Genomic DNA, 18,321 nt, shown 5'->3' with positions numbered 1-18,321 from the left:
GTTCGTAATACGGGTGGTAGTGGTGCGTGTTTTAGGGACGGCTGAATGCAGGCAGTCAGTTGCATGCATATTTGTATATGGCAAAAATAGGGAAGGGGAAGGTATCGTATCATAAATGCGTTACATTGAAGAGAATAAAAATATGAAACAATAAAAATGTTCAGTTTTTTCCCGTCGTTGGCCCGTGTTCCATTCATTCATGAGGCAGCAGGAGGATCCCTTCATTCACAGAGTCAGCTGAGCCTTTGATGAGGAGTGTGCCAGTGTCCAGTTCGAATGCAAATTAAATAGCCGACCAGTTCCACATCGTGTGTGTGGACCAACGACCTACCCGACCAGTTTTTATCACTTACGACGATACACACGTACATACATATTCTCCATCACTTGTTTATTTATTTACATACAACTCACTTTCTCCCTCAGTCGTCGCACAACCACTCGTTTTTGTTCTGATCCACTCTCTCTCGTGGATTTGCGATCTGTTGTGGGATTACCATGTACCGCATAGAAATCGTGAGGGACCCTCGGTCAGTCAGTTCGGATGTCAACGCTAAATTCTATTTTTTCTGATACAAAGAGATACGACACGGCCAAACCGACAAGTCCACTTTTAATCTGCGGCCTATGCATATCATGTAATAATACATCATATGTTTGCCACTATACCCACATTGGCAATTCTGATGAGCCTGCCAAAATATCAAGGCGGAATGGATCGAGGAGGGAGCGTGTGAATGTCCAGTTTGGGATTTAAAACTTTAAAAAGTAAAAAAAAACTGGAAAGATGAATGGGAACTGTCAAAGGCATATGTTGACACATTGATCATCCACAAGCTCTTCATGTAATTACCACCAGACCAACCCTTCCAACACCACTTGCAGTTCGAGAGAACATATAATAACAGTGATGAGAAAGCAGTGTGAGAGCAGCAGCAGGATTTTGGGCATAGTTTGCATTCAAATCCCTCCTTCGGTCCAGTCACTCCACCACAGCTCCCACATTTAAGCTAAAAACTTTCCATTATAAAATAATAGTTATGCCAGACATGTGTACGACGTATACTTTTTAAAATGAGATTCACATTTGGCCATCCCATCACACACGGTCATACATTAATGGAGCATGGCTTGTCTTGCGGAACGGAATGACGAATTTATTGGTAATGTGTAATGCACAAGAATAATAACTCTGCCGAACGTCATACAGTTGAAATGAGAGACAAACAAGAGAATAATTAAAAATCCGAAAAACACAGAGATAAAATATGTGGCCTTTTTTAAGCCACGTATTATGAGATACCGGACGATTGGATGTGGAACAACATGACCAGAATTTGGCAGAGTCTCGATATGAGAAAAAGAACAATGGTGAAAAAATGAGACGACAGGATTGAGAGAGTGAAATGGGGATTGACATGAATTCCGGTCCAGTCAATCGGTCCATCCATCCGTAGCTAATAAATTCATATGCGGATATGCACGTACTTACGGTCGTGGTGGTGGTGGTCCATTTTTTCCTCTCCGTTTCTCCCTTTCTCTCAGGTTTTAGCTAAAATACATATTTTGCTTCTGACAAAATGAAGCAAAATTATATATGTACGCATATATTTGTTGTCCACCTTTTTTCTGGTATTAGAATTTTGATGGAGAGATGCGGAGATACATGCATAAAGATTACGTAAAGCCAGAGTATGGCCAAATCGTGTCCAGAAGCAGAGAGAGAGAGAGAGGGTCGGCATTTAAGAGTTGATAAAGCAAGGTATTGCCTTATTTCATGTCATAGGAGGGAGTCCGATTCGATGGGAAATATGGTAATGAAATGGGCACGGGAAACACAGATGGTTGTCCAGATAATCCAACTTATTAATCCTCATCTGCATCCAATATTCCATCGAACCAACGAATCCAATCACATCTCCGCCAATCAATCCAATATTCTCTGCCTCTCTGCTGCCTTCTTAATGGCTTTGTTCCATCCTGCTGGACCAAGCTAATGGCAAACCATCCTTATGCTTAATATCTGTCTAGTACGTATATACATGCATACACATATTGCGGGCATGATAGTCGAGGTTAATTTCATCTCAGCATCAAAACAACCAGCCGAGTACAGTAGTACTGCAAGTTGTAAGTGGTTCTTGTTGTGTAGGATGAGACACTAAAATAATTTTCATGCATTTTACTTTGCACATCACAAAATGTAGAAACTCTTAATCTGATAATGACATCAAATAATATTGTGTGTACAAAGTTGTGGTGTGTTCGTTCGTTCTTTATCGTATAAACTTGGGGTTTCATTCGTTTATTCAATAGTTTCAATGTGAGATTCATGCATGGAGCTACAAAAGTTTATCCATTGTTTGGATTCACTTTCACGTTTTGAGCCCTGTAAGAATGGATGCAAGAAAGTTGTTGAAGCTGCTGCAATCAAAACAGAGGAGTTCAGGAATTAGAAATCTGTTGTTTTGTTGCATTTCATGCGCTGGGCCGAATGAATGGCGTGCATGCATAGATATACATACATACATAATTATGCGGGTCGATGATAGTAAGAGTGAATGCATAATGGGAGCGAGTAATAGGATGTCGGTGAGTGTAGCAGTCTAGTCGTCGGTGATTGTTTGATGAGGACCGCATATCGGTGGGTAGCCCAGACGGGTAGTTTTGGGGATTAGACTACAAGCGGAGGAGAAGAATGGGAGTGGTCAGCAGAGAGTGACCAGTGCAACAGCGGGTAGTGGACGGAGGACAACCCATTTGGACCGACCTCGTCCGAATTCTCCCCGTTTTTGCGCAATAACTTCTTTCTCAGACCACTATTGATTTCTCCTTTTTAGCAAATCGCACTCTCCTCATGTCCTATAGGAAATTGAATCCACTCACTCACTCCCATCACTCCCTTCGTTCCCAGTCCAGCAGTCTACTCTTTCTTCTTCTTCTTCTCTTTCTTCTCACCGCACTTTTCCTCTCTTCTTCTACTCGCTCCTCGTCGTCGTCGTCTTCCTCTGGTCAAAGTTCACTCCCATCCATCCACGGATGACTGCTGTAGCATTACAACAAGAAAGTCATGTTGATGTTCCTTATGTATGTTTACCTTGGGGAGGACGCGGAGGGAGCCGGCTATTTTTAGGTTGTGGGCATATATGTGCGTCCAGTTTTTTAATGTGGCAGTGGAGGAGACGCTAAAAAGGTTTGTTTCTTCGTGATGTGTGTGTGTATGCATCTACGTTTTCTTTCTCGTCTTCTTCATTTGGTGGCTGGGGACTTATATTTTGAGTAATTTGTGAAAGGATGTTTCGGTTATGTCCATATGGCATTTCTGCTCCTTGGCCCTTTCCCAGGCTTTTTTAAGCCACATGAGATTTTTTACCCACAACACACACACACACACACAGAAATTTACTACTTACCAGTGCAGCCGTCCACTCTTGGAAGGACTTGATGCTCCCCTTCATTATCATCATCATAATACATCCAAGTGTTTTTTACTCGGTCTCCCTCCAAGATAAAAAAACCATTTCGCTTCACCTAAATTGGACTTTCTTCCCTTTTCTTCTCCATCACGGATTAATGGACATGTCCTTTGTAAAAAGTGAACTGGATACTCTGCCTGCGTCCCTTATTACATCCACATAAATAGGACTGGTCCTTAAACGGACCCTCGCTCTGGCCCTCTTACTTACATCCCTCTGCCTTATTCCCCATGCAGTCACTCCCGAGACTCCCTTCTTTCTTTTATACGAAAGGCTCACGATGCAGAAAAAACTCACAACGGAAAGAAAACCCGATCGGGAAATGCGTTTATTTTGATTGCCCATGTCAACACTGGAAATGCTTCGATTGGGTCGCCCAATTCGTTTAGTAGTCTCATATAATTTTTTGCTCTGTACGTCTCTCTGTCCTGCTTGGCGTGATTATCAAATCACCGGCCAAGGATGTATTTATTATTATGTGTATCTGGAACAATCAGATTTTACATGTGTGACCTATAAATCGAATAGGCTGCTTTTTACTATTTAAGTATTAAGGTTTTTAAAGTGGGAATGGTTGATGCAAAATTGTGGTGGTCAGGAATATGTAAGGGGCAACGCAAGTGAGTGTAGTGTGGCACGACAACCTGGCTGGTTCTTCGTATTGCGTTTTGTGTGGGTTGGTTGAGCTCTTCTGTTCATCTATAATTTCCATCCGCCGTTTCAACAACAATGGTCGACCCTTCAAAAATTTATGATGAATGGACCCCAAAACGACAAAAGACACTGAGAGATGAGAAAAAATACAAACTAAATAAGCGACGACTTAGGTATATGTGCCTTATCGTCCACATTCCCAAACCAGAAATCAGTACCTAACATTACGCATACCGTGTGAAAAATGGTCAAGGTTTTGATGATGATGACGAGATATCCATCCGTACGGTCCATTCATGAAGGATGATGTGGAATTTTTGAAGACGAAAGACCAAAACCTAGTCCTAAAGTGATGGACTTGCTCTCTCTCTCTATGGCCAGGTACGCTATTGACCTGTCCAGTGGAGTCCACATTATCCCTGGATGCTTAATCTAAGGCCTGACTAGGTTCAAAAAATATAACGCGGACCCGGACTCAACCGACAGGTCAATAGTGTCCCTAGTTTGTCTCTGGACAATTCGTCATGGTTTTGGTCTCCTCTCTTCTGACATGCTTAAACAATCTGACCCTTGGTTTGGTACAACAAGAGGATGAGAGGAGGGAGGGAGAGAACCTTTGGATAAGAAATTCTGTCTAATCATCCTCCTGATGTTAATCAAGTAATCTCGCAGTTGTGTCCCTTCGATGTCCCTTGACTCGATTTGAAAATGCGATAAAATGGGTAAATACTTGTGTGTGTACTTATATTACTTTTGCCCTGGGTCCACACAAAAATTTCTCTCGGTCGAAACAAATGTTTGAGTGTTCTCGTCCAGTTTTTTGTGAGGATCTTTCTTGCATCATCATAAAAAGTGTTGGATTGGTCGAGTGAGTAGTCGTGGTGGTTTCTCTAGTGAGTGGCATACTGGCCGGTGGAATGGAAACAAAGGGAGCGCTTGTCCATAAACGATGCTAATGTTGGCTAACCAGACCAAATCCAATATAATCCGATGCGCAAACAGCCCTTTATTACCACTCTCGGCAAACACTCTCCAATCGTCCAATCCACACTAAACGCCGACAGCCCAAAACCACCACCACCCAATAGAAATTCAGCCTCACCAACTCACTTAACGGGACTCTTACTAAAAAAAGTCGGATTTATGTTATTGCACTGCTTTACCTGCATTTGAATTCACCATCATCCTCCCTCCCTGCCCCTTCTGCAATTTCCTCCTGGTCGTATCGTCTTGTCTGAAAATCCTACCTCTTGCCTTCCACCACGATCTGACTGATTGCAGAAAGAATCCTCTCCTCCTTCGCCCATCTCATGCTTCGGTTTACTTCTTCAACATCAAACAAAATTCAAACCCACCTTTTTATTCAATCTCTGCAAAAGTTCCTCTCCTTTTGTTGTTGTTTTTAACCAGGAAGCAGAAGAAACAGTTCATGACACTCCTACAAATCTGTTGCAAGTGACATTTCTTGATACACTAGTATGTAAAACTCATTGGCACTTATTATATACTGTACAACCAGCCAAACTGTGTAAACTGCTTGTATGTATGTGCCGGGTGGTGGTGGAAATAATAGGGATTCGTAGTTACTATTAAATATAGTGACATTTCGTCAGATATATATCATGCACTACCGCCGTCTTGCATAATATCTTTGCTCTTATACTAATTATCACTAAACAGTTGGGCCCATTGTCTTAGGAGCTCTGGGAAAGGTCGTCTTGCCATTCTCGTCCCATTCTCCGGTCACCTTTCACCCCAATCCGACGCTAATTACTTTTTTCGCCATGTCTTTCAGAAAAACAAACACCCATTTCCATTCGCATTCACCTTTCTCTTTTCTATTCAAAGTGGTAAAATGCTTCCTGCTGCAAGTGCCCAACCAACATGTGCTTGCAGCATCGTTTCCATTCATTTTGCTGTCTTTTTACCGTGTTTTTGAACCGCTCATCGTTAAGACTATGTAAAGTCGCTTATAATTTTATTAGGTGGCTTAATTCCTCCAAGAAATGGTTACAAGTGTGACGTTGTTGTACAACAGTTTCTTCGAGTTTGACAGAAGATGAAGTTTTTAGTGTATGGAGGACGAGTGTCAAAAACTTGTCTTACATGCAATGCACCACTGATTTCTGATTAGTTCAAGATTTTGCTTCATCCCTGCATGCTTTTGGTTAGGAAAATAAAAAGGCACTGATTTTAAAATTGTGGTTTGGAGTGATTTTCCAAGTTCCGTTGCAGTCTCATCTGCACAGTTACTGAACGATACAGGAAGCAACCTATATATTTACATGCATACACCAGTTTTGTGTAAATGAAGTTTTTCATTGCCATTGATCTATTACTACACATTTCTCTAACGGCGGAGTTTTTTCTCTCAAAATATCATCATCGTACCAGCACAATAACTTGCACAACTCATATTTTGGTCTCATGTCATATCTGTAACTATATCACAAACAACAAGTGATTTGTTTTCATCATGTGAGGTGTGTTCTTCTTTCTTGCGCACATTTCATCTCCATTCAACAAAATCGGAATAAACAGTGTGCTACGTGTTATTGAACTATTCTCTCGAAGAAAGGGTTAGAAAGAAGTTGAGTGTTCGAGTGACTCGAAATTCTGTCTCTCGTTCGTTCGACTCTTTGGCATGGTCTGGAATTAATTAGCGTGATCAACAAACGCTTGTTCCTTCACACCACCACCACCACCAACGCAACGTAGAAGAAAACCAGATCATTCTAAGGTAGCATTCACATCAAATAGTCATGAACATGGACATCATGAACTGCACGGTTATCCGATCTGAGTCATGATTGTTAGTGATTTACCACCACCACCACGTCGGGTATTGTCTCCATGTGCATTATTGCAGAAAAAGTACCCAACTTCATAGCTATACATTGATGCATGGATATAGTTATTTTTCAGACTTCTCTGTGGATGACGCCTCTCTTCCAAGTAAGTAAACTGGGTTACTTACCACTGATTTTTGTGTCTGCCATCCCCCTTAAAAAATGAACATTTGTCCAGCAAGTGTTGTCTCCTCGGCTGCTTCGTCTTCGGATGCAGATGAGTTTGCTGAGGAGTGCATATCAATTTCGCCACGAACAAGGGAATCCCCTCCAATGTCATCTTGGTTTCGGCTAATTGCATTTTAACGACCATTACTTCCCCTGGATAAGAAAACATGAGGATGCTGTTATTCAAATTATTTCACATTTACTTTACTCCAGTTTGGTATCACCTTTGCTCACAAATCTGTCCGCCTTTAGAAATATTAAAATTCAAAATGAGCATAAAATGTGAGCTTTTAACTCATTGTCGTTATCGTCGTAGTCTCGGCCAAGAGCAATTTTTCTCCTGAACTACATACTCCAGCTCCATTACTAATCAGGAGCCATTAGGATGTTTAGGAAGAGGCAAGAAATGCAATAGTAATTCGATCTTGAATAAACTAATAATAATTTTTAGCTGGCCTAATTCCCTGACTTAACGACTCAAGTATGTATCGTGCGTGCAAATATAGAGGTTTGGAAAGGGAAATTGAGACATCATATTTACCCTCAACATAAACATGTCGTGTATGTCGTTCCATACGAGACGTGTGTAGGTGGTCATTTTACTCTATTACTTAAGGCAATTAAATTTAATGGGGGAATCCAATAGCAGAAAAATGTAGATCCAAATTAATTACATTGCATTCAATGGTGGTGGAGATTTATTTACTCATTTGAGCACGTCCAACTGGTGGCTACGGACGATAGGATCAGCCAAACGGTACAATGACAACTTGAAGTACGTATGCATTAATTGTTATGTGACTTCGTCATGAATAAGTTGCTGCTGCTTGTTGTTGTTTATTGCTTACTTACTTACTGCTGGCGAGTAGGAGGAGAAAGATGTACCAGCAACGGCTAATAATACGTAAGAAAGACAGAAGAATGCTTTATCGCGTTATTAGAACTGGGGTAAAAAAAGCAGTTTGACTTCCGATCAGAGAACCAAAAACGGTACCTCTGCCACCCTCGTCAGTAATGAGTGGTGGACGGATTAAAATGTGTGTGTATAGGTTTTTATGAGCATCGTGGGTCAGCAGCAACGTCTAAGACTAATGGGTCTGTTGAAAAGGAGGAAGACGACGGAATTCCAGCAAACAGTTCGTTTCCGGCCTCTACATCTTTTATTTGATCTTTTCCACATCCACCCAATCAAAAGTCCGTTAGTCAAATTTTGAATCTCCACCACCACCGGAAAACAATTACGGGCCCGAGGACTCATTTCATCTTGCTTTCTTACCCTTTTCAACAAATCAGTGTGCGTGTGAGTCACCATTGTCGCCGCAAATACTTATGGTCAGCCCAGCAGTCGTGCTTTTTGGCGTTGATCCCCCATCCCAAATGTCAAATCTTCAATAGTCATGGATGTGTTGTCCTACTACACATTTTGCTTTTTTAGTGTCACACGGCAATTTGAGAATTATTATTACAATTCTAATAACGTTTCGAAATCTGATTTCCAATTCATGATTGAATCACAAAAATGCTCATATTTCATGCGATCGAGTTGTTCTCCTTGCAACACACTCATCCTCGAAAAGGAAATATTTGAATTTTTTGAGAGAGTGCATGGAAGCAGCGGAGCCAAGAATCTGATCAGATTATTATTGAAAGTCAATGTCAGTCAGTCAGAGGAGTCGGTGGCAGGGAGGGCAGTGGATATTAATGACCGGACCTTACTCAAGGGCCAACGTGTTGAGAGAAGGATGAGCGCAGGTGAAGGGCAGGAGACCCTTGAGGCGCTCTGGATCCTTGTTGCCAAGGAAGGAGGAATATAGGAATATTTATAAAGCCGTTGTTGAATGGTCAAAGGGTTGAGCCGATCGAGTGAGTATCCACCAACTGTTACCTCCTTCCATATATCGCATTACGTATGTGGGCTGCTGCATTACAAACGAAAACCTGGTCGAAATCCCTTCTTGTTGTTTCATTGCGTTACGTTACGTTTCGTGTTTTCCAAATTTTGGTTTTGTCCAAACCATCTGGCTCCACTCCAAAGAAGAAAAACCAAGCTCACTCCGAAAAAACCGAACATGCACCCACCACCCTGGTGCAAGTAGCTGCTTCTTCGCCATCATCTGCCTCCTTGCCCGCGTCCCATACATGCATCAACCTTTTAATTATGTTTATCGGTAATTGATCAGCTCACTCCGAACATGAATAAAGTATGTGCATAAGAGAACAAGGAATGAAACAGAGACCAAGATAGAGTTGGTTAGAGTGGTGATTTTTTTCGGTTTTAATTAAAAAACAGAAACATGAATGCACAAGATGTACGTATGTGTGTACATGCGAGCACTTGGGCTGGACATTCAAGATCAAGGGAACCCAGTCAGAAGGGGGTGATAAGGAACGGATGCCGAGTGTGGTGGTTTTTATATAGAAAGTGAAACTGGCACTGGTGGTGGTGGTCATGGTTGCCCTTGCCCTTGGACTTGAGGGTCTCCTTTGCATTTCGTTTATATTCATGTGTGTCGGCATTTTGAAAGTTTTTTCATCTCCACAAAAAGTTGTAATTTTTTGGGATGACAGACGTGTAGGCTTTGACAGTAATTTAAAAATCCTATAAATATAGGATTCAAATCCTATATTTCTAGCTGTCGACGATGCCTGAGTATATATGGACATATATAATACCGTTTCTTAATTAGTGGCAATTTTCTCGTTAAAGTCGTGATGCAATTATTTGCGTATTTGTCATTACGGAGGAAATAACAGCGTTTGCAATTTGCATGGAATTCGCAAAGTGCATGAGTTCGTGCTGAACAGATGCATTGGTGCATGTTTATGTACATACATACATGTAGTATTATGTACGTATGTGAGAGAGTGTGGGATACCATATGTACGTACATATATGCATATCTATGAAATGGGAAAGAAATAAGCGGGGCATTTTCCTCAAGATAACTACGGTTCAATTAAGAGGTTCAATTATCAAGTTCCATTTACAACACCCTCTGTTCCTTGGAAATTGGGTTCGATTTCTTGTAAATCGAGGGCGATGTTTCTGGTAGTAAAAAAGCGGAGGTTTGGAAGGAATTCTATTTTCAACTCAACTGATGCATTGCACATGTTTTTAAGACGGGGTCAAACTTTTTTGTGTCGTGGACAGTGGGGTAGATCCGAGTACATAAAAGTACGTGGCATAGAGAGAGAGTGAGATTGAGTGTTGTTGGATGGATGCAGGCAGTAAAAGTGGTCTGCCTTGAGTAAAAAATGCCTGTGGGGCGAACGAAAGGGAATGTGGTCCCTTTGCTGCTGGACAAGGGCTCAGGCAATAAAAGAGGATTTCGTGCATGACCATTCCATATCATTAATCCCACACGGCCAGCCATCCAGCCAGGTAAAGCTTAAAAAAGGTTGCCAAGTTTTTTGTGACGAGATAAGGGCTTCAATTCATCCAAGTCTCCGTCCATACAGCGTCATCATCATTGTGGTACTGCCTTTCTCTCCTCCTGATGCCCTGCCGTCCAGAAGAGTATTCGGTGTATGTATGTACCATATGTAGCACAGTCACAGATCGGCCACTGTACCCTGCCTGGGTTATATTTAGGTCTTTTAATTCCTCATGTAGATATTACCTGGAGGATGTATGTTCCACGTGATGGATACTTGTGAAGGGAGGAAAGATTTGGATCAATTGGGAATCCTAGGATTAGTCGGACATGGTCATTTTTTAAAGATTCTAAATTTTTTGTTCGACCTTCCTCAACAATCCCTTTCATGATCATCATGAAACTTAATCTCTCACAATGGTCATTACTTTCATCTAAAAACTACTCACTCTCCAACCAACCATCCATCCATCCATCCGTCCGTCCATCTTTTATAACTTAAACTCTATCCTTTTTTCTCTAAAATTATTTATACGACCAAAAAGAGCCTTTGAAGAATGGATGACGCCAAATTTAGGTAGCAGTCCGTCCAACCAAACGAAAAAACAACGAACCAACCTCTCTCTCTCTCTCCCTCTACGTGCTTCGTGTTTGTGTAAAAAGAGTCGTCTCAGGTTTTTCATGTGGTTCATTTTCTGAATTTGATACTGTTTAAGATTTTATCAATTTTTTGAGGACGCAAGATTTTTTTCGTTGGGGGCTGCATATAAAAACACGGATTGCGCATGGACTTCCTTTCTCCAGGATATTTTTATACCTGCATTGAGGACATTCGAAAGAGAATGTGAGGCCCGTTGTCTTCGTCATCGTGAGCCAACAAGCGACAACGCCCGCCTTGTGTGTGCAACTGCATCGAAAGTGCATAAGGTAACAGCAGACGAAGAAGTAGACGATGAAGAAGAAGACGACGACGACGAGTGAGAAATATGCCGGTTGTAAAAAGTGGACTGGATTTCCATTTGGGGTAGAACAACCCGGGTGCTTTGGCTTGGACGACGGAAGCTGGAGCTAAAATTAGATGAGTCGGTTGGTCATAAGCAAAAAATACGTACATACAGGAGAGCAAGAGAGAGAGAGAGTCACCCTTTCTCGGACAAAAAACGGCTGGGATCTGCATATTAGTCAACCTCACTCCGGTCATCTCTATTTATACTTCTCTCACTCTCTCGGATCAGGTCCAACCAACCTCTCCGCTGAGCTTTGGCCACCTCTTTGTCATCCTAATGGCCAACGAACGTTCTTCCTTTCCTCATCATCGTCATCATCATCATTGCGATTGACCATTTTCGTTGCATAAGCAAAAACTTGAAGCGAAACTGAGTCGAGTGCCCGTAGTCTGATGATGATGATGATTTTCGTCAATTGTTGCCATCCCATTGTCATTACACTGCAGACAGGGATGCAAACGAGGAGTTGATAATGATAATTTGACATAACAAGATTGTGAATGGTCGCATTGTTGGGCGGCTTCTTCCACTTTTTCACTCACAGTTGGACAGCATTGTCCACCTCAATTTAAGCCAACAATCAATTTTGTCTCATTGTTGGAGTCAAGATCGTCGTCTCTTTTTCTGGCCGTCCTCTCTTTCAGTCAGTCAAACTGAGTGGTCAGTCCGTCCCTTTGGTTATAATAAGTACATAAATAAGGTCCAACCCGCAGGTCTGAAAAGGACACTAAATTGGAAACAATGTCCACAATACGCCTTCACAAAATGGGCACAAAAGCCTCTTCCAATCATGTCAAATGCAATACGTGCATACAGATCCTTATTGCACTGAACGCTTACCAAAGCTATGTACGTACGTATGTATGAAGTCATTTATAATTTATTAGACTATTACACATTGACTTAATCAGTATTAAATACGTACAGTTCATTGTCAGCTAAGGCAAATAAGTTTGCGGCTTACTGTCACTTCCTCCTCGTCCTCTTAAAACCGGGCCAAAAGTCCATACAGCGAATAATCAAAGGGTTGATTAAGACATTAAAAACCGGCGGATTATTGCGTGAAATGGACATTTGCTCACTGCCGTGTTCAGATGGACAAGGGACAACGCCTATTCCCTAAAGGGCAAGTCACGACACGAATAATTAAAGTCGTGCGTCTGTCACACTCTTTAGAATTCATCCTCCGCACAGCATCCATGTGTCGTTCGGGGAATTCCCTTCGCAGTCCGCGTTTCGGCCAAGTCATCAAGAGGCATGTATGCACGACCCAATCAGCAGTGGAATCATTAGAACCGCTGTTAGATAATGTTAATCTCTTCGTAATGCGGAATTGTGATATTTATTTATTCGACTAAATGGATCATCATCTTCCTTCAAAGAAAGAAAGGAAATAATAATGAGAGTTGGTTACATAAAATGCCAACAGGATCCAATGAACCACGCACCGTTGTTCTTGATGAGGCTGACTACATGAAATAAGCTAAGGTATGAACGATGCAGATGAAGAACCAGATTCAAAATTCCAGATGAAATGGACAAGAAGTCTTCTTCTTCTGCTCCGAATAGATCCAACCGAGGCATGAATACGACGAAGATTTACATGAGTCGTAGGAAGGAAGGAAGGAGAGATAGATGGATGGATGTTGTGCTGGTTGTTTGGTTAGTCACCGTGAGTGGAGAAGTTGGATAGAGGAGGAAAAGTTGCTCAAGAATTGCGTGTTTGGGAGTTGGAGAGATGAGCGAGAGTGTAAAAATTAAGAGAGCATAAGAGAGAGAGAGAACAATTAGGACTTGTGAATAAGAAGTGTTGGCTCGCTGCCTCGTTGGTGGGGGGAGCACATGGATAGGTCTCCTCTACTTCTGTCCCCTAATTACCCGGGAGCCACGTGGACCCGAATTCGGACTTTTTGATCTTGTGTGGGTTGTATGTAGACTTTTGGACGATGAGCCAAGTCAAACTTATTTTGGGACACTGTCGATGGTCATTTTTTCATCACGACACATCCATCCCTCCCCAGCTCCAACTCCCGATTTAGCCCGGCTCTCGCTTAACATCTCCAACTCATCCTTGACTAACGTTTGCACACACGGAGCTTTTATTTTCCTCCGTGGTAGTAGCAGGATCATGAACACCGCTGGGCAAGGGTCATCCATACAGTGGCGTCAAACTCTTGTGGGATCCTGATCACTGCTCATGACTTATCTTATGTGCATATGCGTATCACTGCATGCCTTTGTATCGTGATTGCTTGTGCTAAAGTGAAAATGATGATGTCAAGCATTTGTATGTACATGTGCATTTGTTAATTTGTTATTACCATGTTTTATCTTTTTCTCTTGCAGGTAAGACCCTACAGCGTTTTCCGCCATTCTGGGATGACGTGATATGTAGAATCAGAGGGAGTAAGCAACTTTGTTTTGATACTAACCCGTTACTAATTGCCCCTTAGTTTAAAATCTATCTTTGATCAATCCTTTCTCAGACATTTTGTCTGTATGTTATTTTGATTATTATTTTTCTCCTTCTTCTTATTGAGTCAATTATAATATTTGTGGCCGTCAAGATGAGGAGGAGGAATCGTGGTGGACTGAATCTGGATTGAAACGTTGCGGACTGAATAACGAGAGATTGACATCTGCAGATTACTTTTATCGTTTGGAATAACAGATCATGATCATCTTTTGCATCACGGTGAATCAGCACAATTCCTAACCAACAACTCCATTTACTGATTGATTGATTTATTTGCTTACTATCAGTCATCTTCTCACTCCACTTTGATTGTGGTGGTGGAAAAGGAACCATTACTACCATGTACTTACTACTACTATTACTACTACTCACTGTTATTTTCGTATGCATACAGCTATTACATGCACCTCTTTAGCTCTGTGACTCCTAAAAAAGTAAATGCACCTAAATATCTACCAGCTCTCCATAGCTGTAAACATGGACACACACTCATTCTGCAGGAAAGTAGCACTACGACTGCTCGTTGATTTCGTAGAATGTTTCTCAGTTTCATCTTCAGTGGAGGAGGAGGAGGAGGTGATGGTAGAAATTAGAATAAAAATGCGAGCAAAAAGTGTCCAGCGCCCAGAATAAAATTAATTGACTTCTTTCCACTCCTGCTCCTGAATAAATGTGGACGCATTTGAATATTTACCTGCACACAAATATACATGAGGTGAACAATGACCATCCGAGTTCGCAATTTAAATTTTTAAAATTTCTAAGTCAGGCATTCGTCTGCTTCTCTCGAGTGGCAGAACACGGGATCTTCTAGACGAACGGTGTGGCGATGGTGGCGGAGATGTGATCTCAAGCCAGCGGGTCATTCCCTTTTAGAAATGCTGCAGCGAGGTCAACCCAGTGGAGTGAAGTCAATTGAATTCCGAATTACCGTTGTTCCTCTTTTTGCTTATTATTCTCTTTTATTGTTACTCCACTTTATTGTGCTGGTAATAGGACATTATGCATGCATTCGACTCCTTGCTCTTTGTGTGTGAGTTATGGGCGAGCATGAGTGAGTCGCTACAGGAAGGATGTCTTGGCCCAATATGTCCATTCACTCCACAAGCAACCAAAGAAACGACTGAATCATTTGATCTATTGTCATCATCATCATCAAGCCTCGTCGTCCTCTCTTTTACTTATTCTTTTCTTGCTCTCTCTCTCAAAAGTCACCAGAACATGTCTTCCCAACACAGTACACACATTCCGTCCTGATTTCCTCCTCGTGTGTGTGTGTGTACATGTCGCATGCATCGTAATGATAATCCACGCCATTTTTCACTCTTGACAATGCGCCTTTCCTGTACACGGTTGTTTGAATTGGTTGAATTTGTATAACACGTTGTCAAATGGGGCAAAATGCAATATGTAGAACGATCAAGCATAATGCTACTTGTGCATTTTTCTTACTACTTTTCTGCACAATTACTGAACGACCCCTTTTGGGCCGTTCTTTGATGTTGTTGTTGGTTGATAGTAATCACAGAGTCATCGTCGTCTTTGACTCGGCGTTATTAATTTTTTCTCCTGGAGTCATCGCCACTTCCTTCCTGCAAAGTGTCGGGTGGAGTGCCCAGTTGGTTACACTCTTTGGTCACCTAATCGCACCTCCTCCTCCCGTACGTACGTACGAGATATATATATCGTGTAGTAGTCAATTAGTTGGTCCCCTTGTAAGAAGAAGTAGAAGAAGAAGGAGAAAAGGAAGAAGAGAAATAATGAATGATTTTTGGTAGAAAGACAGAAAGGTTGACATGTACGTATTATTACGCCAAAGTAACGAACCCGCACTACTGTGCTCCGCTGGCTGGCTGGTGCTCTGGTTGGTATGCGGCACAAGGGTTGACCTGATTTGTAGAAATTGTGGTCATGAGGTGTGTTTCAGCCTATTGTACTTGGAGTGAGAGGGAAGGTCCATAAACATAAAAATAGAAATAGTTTCCTCAATAAAAATGCCGAAACTGAAAATTTAGTCACACTGAACCAATCTCCGGCCGGTGTCCCAGTTTGAGACAACATAAATATAAATACTAACGAGGCACAAGATTAAACAAGGCCGACAACTTTATGATTGTAAATTACGACATTCTACAACGACACACTATATCACGTTTGGTTGGACCAAAGGTGTGTAAAAATGTTGCAAAAATTTATTACAAATTTTGGTCGCAAAATTTTAATGACTATTCTCCCGTTTCCATGCACTGCATCTACCAGCACAATAATAATAATCGCAATCTCACCTTGCCTGTTTTTCGCATATGCGCGACGAATGCAGCCTGATTTCAGTTCGGTAGTGCATAACTTAAAAAAACAGCAAAAAGATGTATAAAATATATATCTGCATTGGACAAGGTTATCAGAAAGCTGAGAATATTTTTAATTTTGGACTTTAAAAGTATCAATGAGTTAATGAATGAAGCACTGGACTTGCAATCGCCGTCTCAACTTTTTTTGCATAAACATAATAATGTTAACGATCATCCGGCATGAATGAGTTTACATGTGTCACCTCTAATTATACATTTGGTATTTGGTAAACGAGCGTTGTTTGAGGATGGCGATACTGTTTTTGGGACAAGCTTGGACCACTGGTTATTAGCCTTTTGAGTAACAAGGTGTTTATGCCAAACAACATGGGAATGATTGCATTTGAATGTCAGCATAAAGGGTGCATTATGCGTATGAAAATGGATTTCCCTCAAATGACAATTTGCTTCGAGTGGAACAGGCACTAATTCCCTTGATACGAGTATCCAACCCTTTTTTCGGTTGTCACCTTGTTTTCCACACCACATCCATCAATTTAATGGAAAAAGTGAAAAAGAGGAGAAAATATGACATATAACTGGTGATGAACCAACTACGGACATAAGTATGCAACCGAACCCTTCACTCGTACAGGTGGTGATGGATGGATAGGCCGACCTTGCCCTTAACTCTTTGGTCAAACGACCAAGAAGAGTGCATGCATAATAATATGAAGAAGCATCTGCTTTCTCAACTGGCCGTTTGTCTTGTATTTTTACTCACATGCGCGTATAAAAATGTTTCAAAAACAACGAAAATTTCCTGTAAATCCAGACCATAACACGTTCATGCGATCCAGAGACTCATGCAACACAGAGGATTGATAAACAAGTATTTAGCATTCATATGACTAACTCGAGCATGTATTTCACAGTCTTGTTGAGAACCATGCAGCAGAGGATCGGGAGAAGAGGTGGTTGGTTGGTGGTGTTATGGCAAAGTCGGATTATTTACGGGAAAAAGGCCAAGCCAAGCCGTATTAAAAATGAGAGATCACGGCTCCTCTGTCCATCATCCGATCTATTGTCAATCCCACTCACATATTCATTTATGCCCAGTCTGCTCTCCCACCAACCACACAACAACCATTATGATTGCAGAACGAGATGCTGGAATCTGTGTATAATTCATCAAACAAATTCAGGATACGCAGTCCACACCAGAAATACATACTTATGAATTATGTCAAGCTGGCCGATTGGGTGGTAGTAGTCGTTGGTTGTAGGTGGTTGCATCCTCAAATACGCAGTTGTTTCGTGGTGAAGAGGAAACAATGGGAATTTCTTCCGTCTCTCTAATTCATAAAAGAAGAGAAGAAACAAACGGAGGTGAACGGTCAGACGAGGAATGAAGAAGATGTGTCACAATCATTCGAGAATCAATTGGTGTGGGGACGGGGTAATTGGAGAGTGGACAAATTGCAAATGAGAATCTCCCGAGTTTGATTAGCTGATGGACAACTGGATAGTGTGCACCTGAGCAGAATGTCGAAGTGAGGGGAGTCCATATCCACTGACCACTGGTCTCACCCTCTCAAAAGAGACGAGTGTCTGGGACCTGGCAAAATGCATGCACTGATCATTGTTGGAATGATGAATAGCTTGATTGAGCCCCGACCAGCAGGGGTTACATTTCACTTTGATTGAACACTTTTTTCATTACTGATGGGAAGTTGATAAAAGCAGAGAAATGAGTGGACACTGCTTCATCTCATTGTTGGCAAATATCATCAGCTCAAAATATAATATCTTTGATCAATTGTTGGTGTGATGGCCACTTATTATTTGGTATGACACGTCCAGTCACTCTGCTCAGGACTCGGCATTCTTTCTCCTTGACCTTTCGGCGCTACTAGCAGACGGTCATTGCTCAACACGACAACAACTCTGATGTTCGTATCTCACAGAGTCGCACAAAACACTGCTTGCCAAAATTATTTCATTCATTCATTATTTATTAGACATT

The 18,321-nt window shown here is 41.6% G+C and overlaps 1 protein-coding gene across 2 annotated transcripts in view; it reads left to right on the top strand.

Moving 5' to 3' along the window:
• The window catches only part of LOC110850985 (transcription factor mef2A), a 41,555-nt gene that overhangs the window by 4,482 nt on the left and 18,752 nt on the right, over positions 1-18,321 (top strand). The window contains exon 2 of one of the 2 annotated variants that reach the window (XM_022098602.2): positions 13,875-13,934. The exons of the other annotated variant lie outside the window; for it this stretch is intronic. Within the exon in view, the coding sequence (XP_021954294.1) occupies positions 13,875-13,934 (60 nt within the window). The remainder of the gene's footprint in view (positions 1-13,874; positions 13,935-18,321) is intronic. 2 annotated transcript variants of the gene reach the window in all.

This window comes from Folsomia candida, unplaced genomic scaffold (assembly GCF_002217175.1).
Source record: "Folsomia candida strain VU population unplaced genomic scaffold, ASM221717v1 Fcan01_Sc006, whole genome shotgun sequence".
Classification (NCBI taxonomy): domain Eukaryota; kingdom Metazoa; phylum Arthropoda; class Collembola; order Entomobryomorpha; family Isotomidae; genus Folsomia; species Folsomia candida.
Note: the sequence above shows the minus strand (reverse complement) of the source record. Positions and strands in the feature narration are given on the sequence as shown.